Below are 12,150 nucleotides of genomic sequence, written 5' to 3'. Positions count from 1 at the left end.
CCGGTGCGGTGGATGCCAGACTTTTATTTTTTTTTTTGCATATTTTTTTCTTTTAGCAAACTCGCACTTGACAACAACTCGGAAAAATGCCAACAATGGCTCTGTTTGGCGCTTGGATCCGAGCGGGTCGAAAAGTGCCGTGAGGATGGCTGACAGGAGAAGGCTGCCGCCACCATCGTGGTGGTGGTAGCAAACATTCAAATGACGTTCAACGTGTTGACAGCCATAAATCGCGGGTGCCTCGCGGCACAATGCCGCGCGCATGCTGTCGTCTGCCCCGCAGGTCGGAGGTCAACGTGTCGGGTTAATGACGCTTGAGTTCCTGACACGACACGGCGTGCTTTTTTTTTTTTTTTTTTTAATCTCACAACAGCCGGCGAGAGGACGCCGAACGTGTGACAAAATTAAACCCGACCGAGCTCACTCCAAAAATAAAAGTGCAAACGTCCGCCCACCCTCGCCTAACATTTTGATGGATGAGAAACGAGATGGCAAATTGCAGCGTCCGTCCTGATGGATGACACCATTTGGCCTTGCTTGATTCCCCTCCCCCTTTGAATGAAGCGCACGAGGACGGTGCCAATCGTTGACGCTGCTTTTTTTTTTTTTTTTTAAATCCCAGCAGCCCGCATCCATCTTCATTTAAGGGGGACGGGGCGGCTGCATATGTTTACGCGACAACATCCGTGTTAAATGGTCCCTTCTGCAAGCTGCGCCGCTTCAATGAGCGGCAGGCGCCGTATCCTACCCAACGTGGCCGCCGACGAGCGCCCGAGTGCATAAACATAATAGCTAAATAAATATCTTCAAGTATTTACTTATCATTGAAAAGTTTACATTTCAGAACTTAAATAAATAAGAAGAGGCCGGTGCGCTTGTAAATGACGCCGTTGCCTTGCTGGCTGTCAAACATTTGTGTAGCTTCCTGCCGGATGCTAACTTGCGGACGTCTTAATCCAATATTCATTCAGATGTGCGCCACACTCCTTCAAACAGCGGAGGAAGACAATAATTGGCCCTTTAACGGTAATCAATGCCCCCCCGTGATCAATAGGAACCGCCCCGCCCGTTCCCCACGCATCATCTGGAAACATCGGGGCGCTGAGCGACCCGCTCTGCCAGCCGCCAGCTCCCTTCGTGACCCCCGTGACCCACCTTCTTCCAGGACCGCCAGGCAACATATCAAAGGGGTGGGGGCTTCCTGGCAAAATCATCTCAATAAATAAATATCACGAGACGATGCCTGAGGGCAGGGCTTTGATGTGGGAGGGGGGGAGCAGGGGCATGAGGCTCCCTTTTTCGATTTTTTTTATTTTTTCCTTTTCCACCAGGATGCCACAAGATGGTGCCAAGCAATATTTTTGTATTGGACATGGCTTTGGCCTGAGCGCAAAAAGTACAAACACAGCCATTTAGTTGATTAAAATAACAAGCTCCTCTTGGGCAGCAATTTTTTTTTTTTTGTTGCTTTATGTTGCACCACAAAATTGAAGTGCACTTCAGATACGCTCCCTATCAAGTGACAAGAAAAATTAAAAGCACATACCCCCAAAGAACTGTGGTGGATTTTCAGAGGCTGAAATCAATTCATGGCCAATTGATTGGCAATCCTTGGCAGGATTTTACCCGCAACGAGTGCTTGATTGCGCCTGTGAAAAGAAAGAAAGAAAGATTAGAAAACAAAAGGCAGCAGACACAGGCGAGGGGGTGAAGATGTTCCTCTTTTGTGCACAGAGGCAAACGCAAGTCAAGCAACAGTGTGGGTGTTTTTTTTTCTTCTTGCGTTTGCCTGAGTGGCAATCCGTCAAGTTGAGAGCCGCTGAGCTCCTGGCGAGCCTACGAGGCATGTGCGGCGCGCCGTTGCACGCTGTCCTCAGGGCGAGAGCGCGCACGCACTTTTTACAGGGGAATCGACAAGAGGAGGAAGAGGAAACTTTTTTTCCGTGGAACGAGCGCACGGGGGAAACGTGCACTCTTGCAAGTGAAAGCAACTTTAGTTCCAAACATGCATTTTCCTTCTTTCTCCATTTCTTTTTTACGTCAGTACAAAAGCTGATTTTTTTTTTTTTAATGAAGCAGATTGAAAGAATTTGCCAGAAAGTTGTCGTCTCCCTCGGCAAACCACCTCGCCAGTCACGAAGCTGAAGCTTTAAATGGCCACAATAAAAATGATCAGTTGGAGGTGGAGCCACCACCCACTGGGCTGAAGAACAGTGAGAAAAGGTTTTGTCAAATTTCATTTTTTAATTTTCCAATTATTTAATGTTTGTCCTAAATTACATTTTTCATGTCAGTAACGAATAATGAATGTTGAATATGTAAAATTGTTGTTAGCTGATGAATTATTTGACTAATAGTCCAATATTTTATTTACAACAAATAAATGAATATTGAATATTATACAAGAATACAAGTTAGTGCAGTTCTCAGCGGCTCTTGTGATCGTCCTTTGCCGACCGACCCAGAGGAGCGCATTGTTATTATTATTGATATGTGGCAGCCGCACAAGTTGCATCACCTTGACAAGGTGGAAAAACAACACGACTGTTTTTTTTCTTCCCGAGGCCCACTAGTGGGATGTACCTTCAAATCAAGGAGGGGGAAGAAAAAAAAAAAAAAGTAAGAAAAGGCACCCGGCAAGGTGCGCTATTAAGCCCGGGGAGTGTCAGGACTGCTTAATGAGGCACTGTGGCAAACTTTCAGCCGTGCCAGATAATATGAATTATTTGTCATCGGCTACACGTGCATGTATGTGTGTGTGCGTGCGTGTCCCATCGCAAAGCGGGATGAAGGCGGACCTTGATGGAAAGATGTGGCACTAGCCTGGGGGCTCGCTCCACTCTGAGGCTAGTTAGCCGCCTGCGCGGCACAGCGCCATCATTAGGGAGGAGGGCGCTTGTGGCGCCAAGGTGACACACCAGCCGCTCGTCAGTCAGCCGGTGAGCACGTGGATGAGGGTGACTTGCTGGCATGGCCTGGAAAAAAAATAAAATAAAAAATTCAACTTTACAAAAATGTGATTTCCCAGTTTAAAGCGGAACTCAAGTCCTAAATTTCTGTGGCGAGATGTTTTAAGTGCCCCCATGAGATGTAGCATTCGGATTAATTTTGCATTCGTGAAAGGATGACGACAATGAATGCACCTGCTTTCATCCATCTCGGGGGTCGGACATTTTGAAGTTGTTCTGCTGTCACCCGAAATTGACATGGGTGCCCTCGGGCTCGTGTTGCCAACCTCACAGCTCACCCAACTTTTGCAAGGCCGGCCCAAAGGCACTTTGACATCAATTTCAGTCGACAGCACGGGGCAATAAAATATCAAAATGTCGGAGCCCGGTGTAAAGTTGACAACATATTTGTCAGAAAAATATTTCATCTTTGTTTGTCACTTCACAAACACCCGGATGGCCATGTTGCAAATGTTAACAAAGCTTTCAATTGGGTGAAAAGCGTTCAGGATTGAAAAAATAAACAAGACGACATTTGTGACTGCAACGAGCTGAGACCTGGCTAACGGCGGCGTGCTGGATGCAGCCATGCGCTCGCCGGCAGCATCGGCCTTGGTTGCCGTTGTTGTCGAGCCGCCACATCAAAAGCGGCGTTTCTTTACTGGGCGATACAAAGCCTTTGGTTCTCCTCACTATGAAATTGAACCGCTTGCGTGTTTACACGGCGCCAAGACAGTTCAAGGGCGAGGCCCACACCGATGCATTAAGTGTGCATCTCCAGACGCCACATTCACTAGGAACAAAGAGGGCCCCCCCCAACCACCCACCTCGCCCCCCTCCCCCCAGATGTTCTTTGCGTGACCGGGGGACGGCAGGCATATAGCAGAATACGTGCTCAGAATCCATACAGCAAAGGAAGCGCAGTGGCAATTGGACACTTACAGAAACAAATAAAAGGAGGAAAACGTGACGCCGCCCGGCTTCAATAACCTCGATGGAAGGGCGCTGTAATCACCGTTGAGTCTGTTGTTTGAAGGTCAAACTAAATACCTTAGTGTATTGGATGTACGGAATAAAAAGCTGCCAAAGAACGACATACACGGAAATTTTAAAATAATTTTTTAAAAAAAGAGTCGTAAAGCCGTAGAAGAGTTGACAAACATCATTTGAACACAAACGGTGTGGCAACACATGTAGACAGACAAAAATACTCACAGGCATTTTTAATCTTTGTCCTCTGCAAGGGTGGCTTAATATTACTGCGGCTTCGCTCACAGCACAGACTGTAAATCTATGGAGTAAAAGACAAACTTTTCATGTTGCACTCTTCTTAGAAGAAAACAAACTAGCAATTACCAGCCTAAAAAAAAATCAGCTCATGTGTGTTGCAGATGACGATGATGTTGATTGATGTTGCACTTTACCACAAACGTAATCTTGCAGTTTCCTTTATTTATTTATTTATTTTTGCTTTATTATCAATACAAAATGTTTCAAAACACTTTCTCTGGAGCAAAAGGACGACGCAGGCGTGCACATACTAAGTTGCTTTTATTAATACAGAACTGCATGCTACAGAGACTGTACAGCATTAACATTGATTCATTACAAAAATCATGGTTTCGCCAAACCATTTGAAAAGGACAGGAAAAAAGAAAGAAAGCAAGAAAGAAAGAAACAGACAAACAGAGAAAAGAAAAGAGCAGAAAAGAGAACAGGAACATCACAGCCGTTAAGGAAACATTCAAACTATTTATCATTAGCATCTTAATAAACCAGAGAAGAAATCGACAGATTATTACAGTCGCGTCATGTCAACTACAATGGCACCGAGTGGATGGAGCTTTTTTTTTTCTCGTTAATATTTTACAGCCTCTTGCAACATCAACATGCCTATTTTTTTTCCTACCTACCTATATGTAGTAGTGTCCTTAAAAGTGGCAGTTTTGTGTATTTTTTTTGTATTTGATAGTTTTTTTATGAACCTCCTAATATACAGAATTTGGCCCGTGTAGGTTTTATACAGTATGATGCCCGTCATTTTTTTTAATTAGGTTTAAATTTTTAATATTTGACAATTTGCTACCAAACACATTTGTTATAGCAACATTTATACTACATACATAGCAATCTATGTAACGTCACAGCAAAACGATGGCGTTGAACTCAAAGGATAAGAAGAGGATCCTGACAGCGTGATCTGGTCTGATCTGGGTGAGGGGTGGGGGGGCAGATGAAATCGTCGCCTAAAATTTGGCACGGAAAAAATCTGTACACGGCGGATCAACAGTCAGAAAACGACGACAGGAACTGCGTGTTCGGACGATGGCTTATCGACGCATTCTTCCAAATATGTGCATACGTTGGCTGGGTGAGACGAGAGCGGAATCTGGCTTTGCGCAAAAAGATGGGTCGGAAAAAAAAATAGGCCTTTTAAAACCTCCTTGTAAAAATGGATCATATATATATATATATATATATATATATATATATATATATATATATATATATATATATATATATATATATGTGTGTGTGTGTGTGTGTGTAGTGCTTACCGTAAGAAAAAGTATTTTGTACAACATTACAAAAAAAGGAAATAAAAGGTCAAAAAAGAAAAGAGACACGTACAAGATACAACGATCAAAATCTCTAAAGCAATAAATACTACTGGTCCTAGCGTGGTGACATTTTCAATCCAACGACCCCTTGAGACAACCCACCCATAAACCCACCCCCAACCCTCCCCGAAAAGGTAAACAAAGAAAAAAGCAGTGGAAGAATGCATAATTAACACAGTATCCCCGACCCGACCAGCCCAGCCCGTCACCCCACCCCCTCCCTCCCCCATTTTGTTCGATTCTGTACATTTAAACAAGTAACATCACAATTCAAAGTTGTTCCTCGGTGTGGCGTCGCCGCTCGCCTCTCGCCCTGGTGCGCTGCGTGAAGGGGTGTGATTGGTTCGCAAGCTCGTATTTAATACAAATAAAGAAGGAGAACCAACGCTAGCCTTTAGCTCGTCGTGTGTCCGCCGTTGTTCCAAATTGAAAAAGAAAAGATACAAAGTAGGACCGATTCTCAGTCACCCACGTCACCAAAAGCTTCTCTGGAAAAATTTAGAACTCATCGGCCGTCTGTCATTGGAGTCGTGGCCATCTGCAAAACCTGAACGGAGGCAACTGGACTCAAATGCGAAAGTGAAAAAGCCGTGGAAAGATTTTTCAACAACCGTCAGCCACGATGACCACGACCCAGATGAAGTGCCTTCGCGGAGCTCGCCATTGGACCACAGAAGCTTTGGCTCCGACGTCTTCAACAAGCAAGAGTCCAGTCAAAGGATTTAAATAAGAAGTTTTAACGAGCTATTGCTGCAGCTCCCGGATAACGCGACGCTTCCTTGGCGGGTCAAATATTGACCAATGAAGTTGATAAGAAAACAACAGCTAGCTAGCTAGCAGCGGCTAGAAGCAAACAAGGATAAAGAGGCTCCGACCGCTACTCGATAGACTTGGTCACAAGCGACAGCGGCTGCAGCGAGTGGGAATGACACAGCAGTGGCGAGGGCCGGGCCACGGGGGACACCACCGAGGGGCCCGGTAGCCGCGAGGGCGGGACCTCGCCGGGCTCCGGGGCCAGCGTTTTGCCACCCAGCGCCGCCGTCGAGAGGTTTTCCGGCGGCCCGGCCAGGAGGTGCGGGTGAGCGAGGAGCGGCTGGTGGGCGGCTTTCATAGTCAGTGAGAGAGGTTGCATTTGTTCAGTCTGAGGTTTGGACTCTTTTGGCGAAGGGGACGGGACCACGGAGGAGGGCGAGGACGGGGGGGAGTCTGGGAAGCTTCCGTCCGAGGAGGGAGGACTGGCGCAGCTGCCTTCACCTTGGATGTAGCGAATGCACTTTTTTTTCCTCCTGGATCGGGAAGGGCAGGGCGAGACAAGACAATCTTTCAGACTTTGGATTTAATGCTGGCGGCCCGCGTGAAAGCACCATGCATGATTGGGGAATGCCCCCACCCACCCGCCCGAACCCTCAGAGTAGGAAACAGGACACCAAGCAGGCGGGGGAAATGAGCGTGGCGGTGATGAGGAATGGACACAAAGATCAAGTAATGCTCGCTCTCTGGATTTGCACTACTTTTTCGTTCCTGAGCAAAAGCAAGAATTCAATTTCAAAGCGCTCGTCATCCAAGTAGGGACAAGAGTGTCAAGCGCTCCAACAAGTGTCATCCAATTGCAGGATTGTTGGACGCGATCCAGCAAAGGCTGTGTAAAAGGCTCAAATGGCCGGGCAGATTTCTGCGCGGAGAAAAGCTCCAATTGGGGCTGGAGACTGAGCTACTGGCCCCCTCTCGATCTCCTCCTCCTGAGGGGGTCCCAGTTTGTACACTCAGTAATGCAGCAAGCTGCCCCACAGACACAAGCCAGCCAGCCAGCGAGCACAGGAGGGGTCACGGCCTTACGTTTGCATTCCCGCCGGGTTCGGGACCGCTCTCCGGTCTTAAGGTGATCACCCCGGGCTGCGTTTGGTTGAGGGGGGGGGTGAGATCTGCCCCCGCTCATGCTTTTGCCTTGACCCTGGCGGTGAACCCGCCCCAAGGCGACAACGGAAACAAACAAAAAAAAGAAACAGTGAGGCTTTTTGCGTCCAATTTTGGGGGCCCACAAAAACCAGAGAGAGCACATTACTGGGGATGAGGCAACACCAACAAAGCACATCGTACATGCTCGGTGGGTGGAGGCGGAGCTTTTGCGCATGCAATTCCAGGAGGCGGAACATTGGGAATAGTATCCAGCGGGCGCGGCGGGGTATCGTTTTGCCGCTTTGTACGCTTTGCCCGGCTCCCACTAAGCGTCCGTCCAAGAGCAACAAATGAGCTCATATCCATTTTTTAACACGCGCATCGACTGCGCCGCTATTGATTTGTCTTGCTTTTTGTCGGCTCCCGCCGCCTCCAGGGAAATTACGCCGGAGTTTGGGCGAGGGGAGCCCCGGAGAGGACGCTTAACCTCTCGGCTCTGGTAATGAAGATGGAATTACGGCGCCTGATCTCATGATCTGTCGAAGTAGGACACGGTCGTCACAACACAAATGGAGAAAGGATGGGCGGGGTTGGGGGCGGGGTTATGTACTTAGCAGAAACAAATACCTACCATGAAAGCATTCCCAATTCAAAGACTGCTTGTGTCAGAACAGAAAGACAACAGGTAGGGACTAAGTCAGGGTTATTGAAGAGAGGGAAGGAAGAGGAGGAGGAAGAAGAGGGAGGAGGATGAGGAAGAGGAGGAGCACAGAAAAGAGTGTCACTGAGCAGGCCCCTCAAGAGGAAGCAGGACTAAAATTAAAATATCGGCTAGCATCACATTGTTATTCCAGAAAAGGGACAAAGGGGGTGGAAGGGGGGTGCCAATTAGGATACTACATGACAGTTAATAAGGGGGAGTGCAGAAAATGGATTTCTAATGGGACAGGAAAAAAAATATTGGACAGAAATCCATTTTCTACCAACTGGCTCTAACTGACTCCATTTTTTTTTTTTTTTAAATATATACTGCAGGAAAAAGCGGTTTGCCATCTGTTAAGCACACCGATGGAAACGTGTTTTTAGCGAGAGAGAAAATCATCAAGGGAAAAAAAAGGGAGAGGGAGGAAAAAAAGCTTGGTGGCGGTTGGTGGCCTTCCTCCAATTCATTCAGGCAAGTTATGTACCTGCACGGTTTGCACCATAAACTCAGCTGGTCAAGCCCGAACAAGGCACGACACTTCTTTGGGGTATTTGCATCTGTTATAGCCAAAGAGGTACGGACACAAACAAAAACACACACAGGAGGAAAAAAGAAACAAAAACAAAAAATGGACACGTCATTGCACAGACACAAAACAAAAACACGTGGAGCCTGGGTTGAGGTTTAGGCTGCTAGACACTGGGACCTCCTCCGTTCGGGACCTCCCCAAGCCCTCACCTGCCAGTCCACAAAGCCCCAAAAATTGCATCGCACTCATACAAGCGGCACTCGGGCAGGCAGATAGACCGCAGACCGGCAGGGCGCGGCTGGAGGAAGCTGACGTAGCTCGGCGACACAAACGGGAGGAAGGGAGGGAGGGGGAAAAAAGACCAAGAAAAAAAACAAAAAAAGGAGGAAGTCCCAGCGCGGCGGCACCCCCTCCCCTCCCCCCCACACCCGGTGCCAGCACACCCCATACACACCTGCACGGACCGCACCAGTTATTCTGTTGGTCGAGCCCAAAGCGCGCTCGACACTTCTTAGGAGCGCTCAGGTCTGATGCCGAAGAAAGGGGGCAGGGGGACGCCAGCAAAGAAGGAAGAGGGGGAGAAAAAAAAAATAGCACCCAAAAAAAAAACAAAGGCAAAGCACAAGTAGGAGAGAAATACAGAGAAAGAGTTAGAGAGAATCTACGCAGGTCGCCAGCTATTGTCAGCTCGCGCACCTCGCGGCTGGATCGACACCGCTTGCATCGGAAACGATCGGACGCCAATCTCAGGAGAACAAATTGGCGAGTCATTTGACCTCGGCGGTGTCGATCCAGACTCGGGCCGGGTGACTTCCAAGCATTAGTTCCATTCCATGCACGAGTTGAAAATCGGGATATTAATACAAGCCCAATAGACTGTCAAAGCGAGGAGGTATTCATCAAAAGCGGCAGCTAGCTGTTAGCCCTCGCCGAGGTTGAGCATCTAGAAGCCGGAAGGGAACGCGACTGGTCCGATACTTTTGCTCAGACGCTTGGAGGCATGGGCACAAATCAGGAAACCGAATTTTTTATTTACAGCTGGCCATTGTTTTATATATCAATTTTTTTTTAATCTTTGTTTTCTTCTTATACATAAATAAATGTTTTTTTTTTTTGCTGATTTAACATAATTTCAGACTAGATCTTGCGTCCCATGCCTGGTCGCTGGCCTTCGTTAGTGGCCTGAAATAATCTCACGTGAGCATGCGAGCCGACAGCCGAGGCACAAGGGGGAGCGTTTGGTCCATTAAGGAGGTTTACCCTGGCCGGCATCAAACCCACAAACACGGTAACAACGACCTCGGCGAACAACAACATCATGGTTTTTTTTTTTTTCTTTCTTTAGCATTTCAATAAAAGGCAGCGGGGGAAAAAAAAAGAAAACATCGGCGGACGGATCAAGATCAATTAAAAAGGAAGAAAAAAACAAGTTAGTATATTTAAGAGTCAAAAATGACATTAGCACCTGTAATCGGAGGGAGTGAAAGGCAAGGGTTTGGAAAATATTCTCTGTGTTCTGCAACAAAAACAAGAACAGATAGAGAGGCCTTCAAGAGGAGATCACCGTCACCCAAAAAACAAAATATTGGAAGAAAAATAAAGCAAACATGATGCCAAGAAAATATGTGGATTATGAAAGATGGAGCAGTCACAGGATGAGGAAACCTCCTTAATTTTGGTTTCGATTGTGATCAAAAGCAAGCGAGGGGGCAGCCCAGTTAGTGCGCACACACACACTCACACACTCGCTGAAGCGTATTTGCAAGTGTTAGAAAAACACTTCATTCCATCAACTCACTCTACACATATAGCACAATGCTAACGGGCAAAAAGGGAGGGAGGGAGGGGATTACGGGACGGGGGTCTTAAGGGGGTGGGTTCATGCATATTCAGCTGTTATTAGCAAGGGAGGACTACAGTGAAGGGGGAGGGAGGGGAGGGGGGAGTGTTACTGTACAGACAACGCTGCTACCATTTAAATATTGCATCGCATGGCTATGATGAAAAAAAAAAAAGCAGCACCAACACACACACACACGCACATACGCGCACGCACAACAAAACTAGCTTGTTTTTTATCTAGCGGGCGTCACATGCGGCTGACACATGACGGGCCCGCTCTAATATGGGAGATAATTGCCGCTCGCTTACCGTTGCTCTCCGCTTGCTGCTTTTCCCTTTTTCTCTTCTTCCTTTTCCCCTGTTGGTTAGCCGCCAAGAAAATAGAAAGAGGGGCAAAAAAGGGAGACAGACATAGACAGGAACCTTAGTTATTATATTGCAGGACGCCCCAAAACATGAACAACTCGTCTTTGTGTTTATTTATTTATTCATGGCTTCTTTTTTGCCCCGCGGTTGGCGGGAGCCTGACGAGAATTGTGTTTCAGTGAGGCGCCGCTCGCTAACTCGGCCTTATTTTCCTCCATTTGTCTTGATGGGCTCCCGAAAGCGGACTCAAATGACCAATCGTCGGCCGGGCCGGATTTACGCGGCGCTAAAACAAGCACGTGAGGGCCGGCGTCAACACCAAAGTAAACAATCAGATATAAATAATAGAAAGCGGGAAAGACCACACTTGGACTTGAGGAAAAAAAAAAAAAAAAATCAAAAGATTTACTTCGGAGAAGTGAGTAGAAGAGCAACAACCTTGCGTAATGAGGCCCATGTGACTGATTCTTTTGTTACAGAGTATGCTAACGAACACTCGCACAAAATGTTGGCGCTCCGTTTTCAGCACCACCTTCCAATTTTTGCCACGTCCTGCAAATTGACACTCCGTTCCGACTTGTAAACTTAAAAACTTACATAGTTGTCTCGGGCCGACCAGCCGGGGTAGAGCTGCATGTGGAGCTGTCGTTCTTTCCTGGCCAGCTCGTAGTACTTGGCCTGCTCCTCCCTGGAGAGCGCGTGCCACTGCAAGAGGCGGCCGTGAGAGGTGAGCGGGACGCGCTTCCGGACCCTGCGGCATCTCCGGCGAGGCAACTCACCCTCCGACCCAGAATCTGGTTGATGGCGGCGCTCTCCTTCAGCGTGCACTCGGCTACCACCTTGGCCCGCATCTCCTTCATGTAGAGCATGAAGGCGTTGAGCGGCTTCTTTATGTGCACCTGCTTCTTCTTCTCCTCTTCCTTTTTTGCATCCGACTGTTTCCTGCAGACAAACAGGTTGGGAAACTACCAAGGGGAAAGAAAAGTCCACGCTGGTGCCGGCCAGTTACTTACGAACTGTTGAGGGAGCTGATGTCGCTGTGTGAGGATTCCTGCTTGACGTTGGGCGTGACGATGGCCGGGTGCGGGATGCCGGTGGTGTGCAAACCGTGATGGGGGGGCACCATGTGTGGAGGGAACCTAGAGGACAGAAGACTGTGTAAATCGGTCAGAATGGACGCGGCTGAAATGGGGCCGTGGCTCACATGTAAAAACAATAACAACTGCAAATGCGCTCAAATAGCCA

The 12,150-nt window shown here is 47.7% G+C and overlaps 1 protein-coding gene across 31 annotated transcripts in view; it reads right to left on the bottom strand.

Annotated features, from left to right (window-relative positions):
* Positions 1–12,150, bottom strand: part of tcf7l2 (transcription factor 7 like 2) — a 68,864-nt gene that overhangs the window by 3,892 nt on the left and 52,822 nt on the right. For 3 of the 31 annotated variants that reach the window (XR_015853953.1, XR_015853955.1, XR_015853954.1), the window contains exons 9-17: positions 11,919–12,059; positions 11,685–11,847; positions 11,503–11,610; positions 10,849–10,912; positions 10,163–10,213; positions 8,653–8,725; positions 4,164–4,239; positions 2,799–2,975; positions 1,547–1,649 (exon numbers count right to left, since the gene is read on the bottom strand). Coding sequence is in view for 27 of the 31 variants with exons in the window: in XM_088359525.1 (XP_088215651.1) it covers positions 6,447–6,855; positions 8,653–8,725; positions 10,163–10,213; positions 10,849–10,912; positions 11,503–11,610; positions 11,685–11,847; positions 11,919–12,059 (1,009 nt within the window). In the remaining 4 variants the exon portion in view is untranslated. Of the gene's footprint in view, positions 1–1,546; positions 1,650–2,798; positions 2,976–3,908; positions 4,029–4,163; positions 4,240–4,480; positions 6,856–8,095; positions 8,158–8,652; positions 8,726–9,151; positions 9,225–10,162; positions 10,214–10,848; positions 10,913–11,502; positions 11,611–11,684; positions 11,848–11,918; positions 12,060–12,150 lie in introns of those variants that run through there. The other 28 variants (XM_088359525.1, XM_088359523.1, XM_088359534.1 and 25 more) reach the window with 21 other exon arrangements.

This window comes from Syngnathus floridae, chromosome 18, assembly GCF_059516105.1.
Source record: "Syngnathus floridae isolate MCC-2025c chromosome 18, RoL_Sflo_1.0, whole genome shotgun sequence".
Classification (NCBI taxonomy): domain Eukaryota; kingdom Metazoa; phylum Chordata; class Actinopteri; order Syngnathiformes; family Syngnathidae; genus Syngnathus; species Syngnathus floridae.
This window is presented reverse-complemented; position numbering and strand designations above follow the sequence as displayed.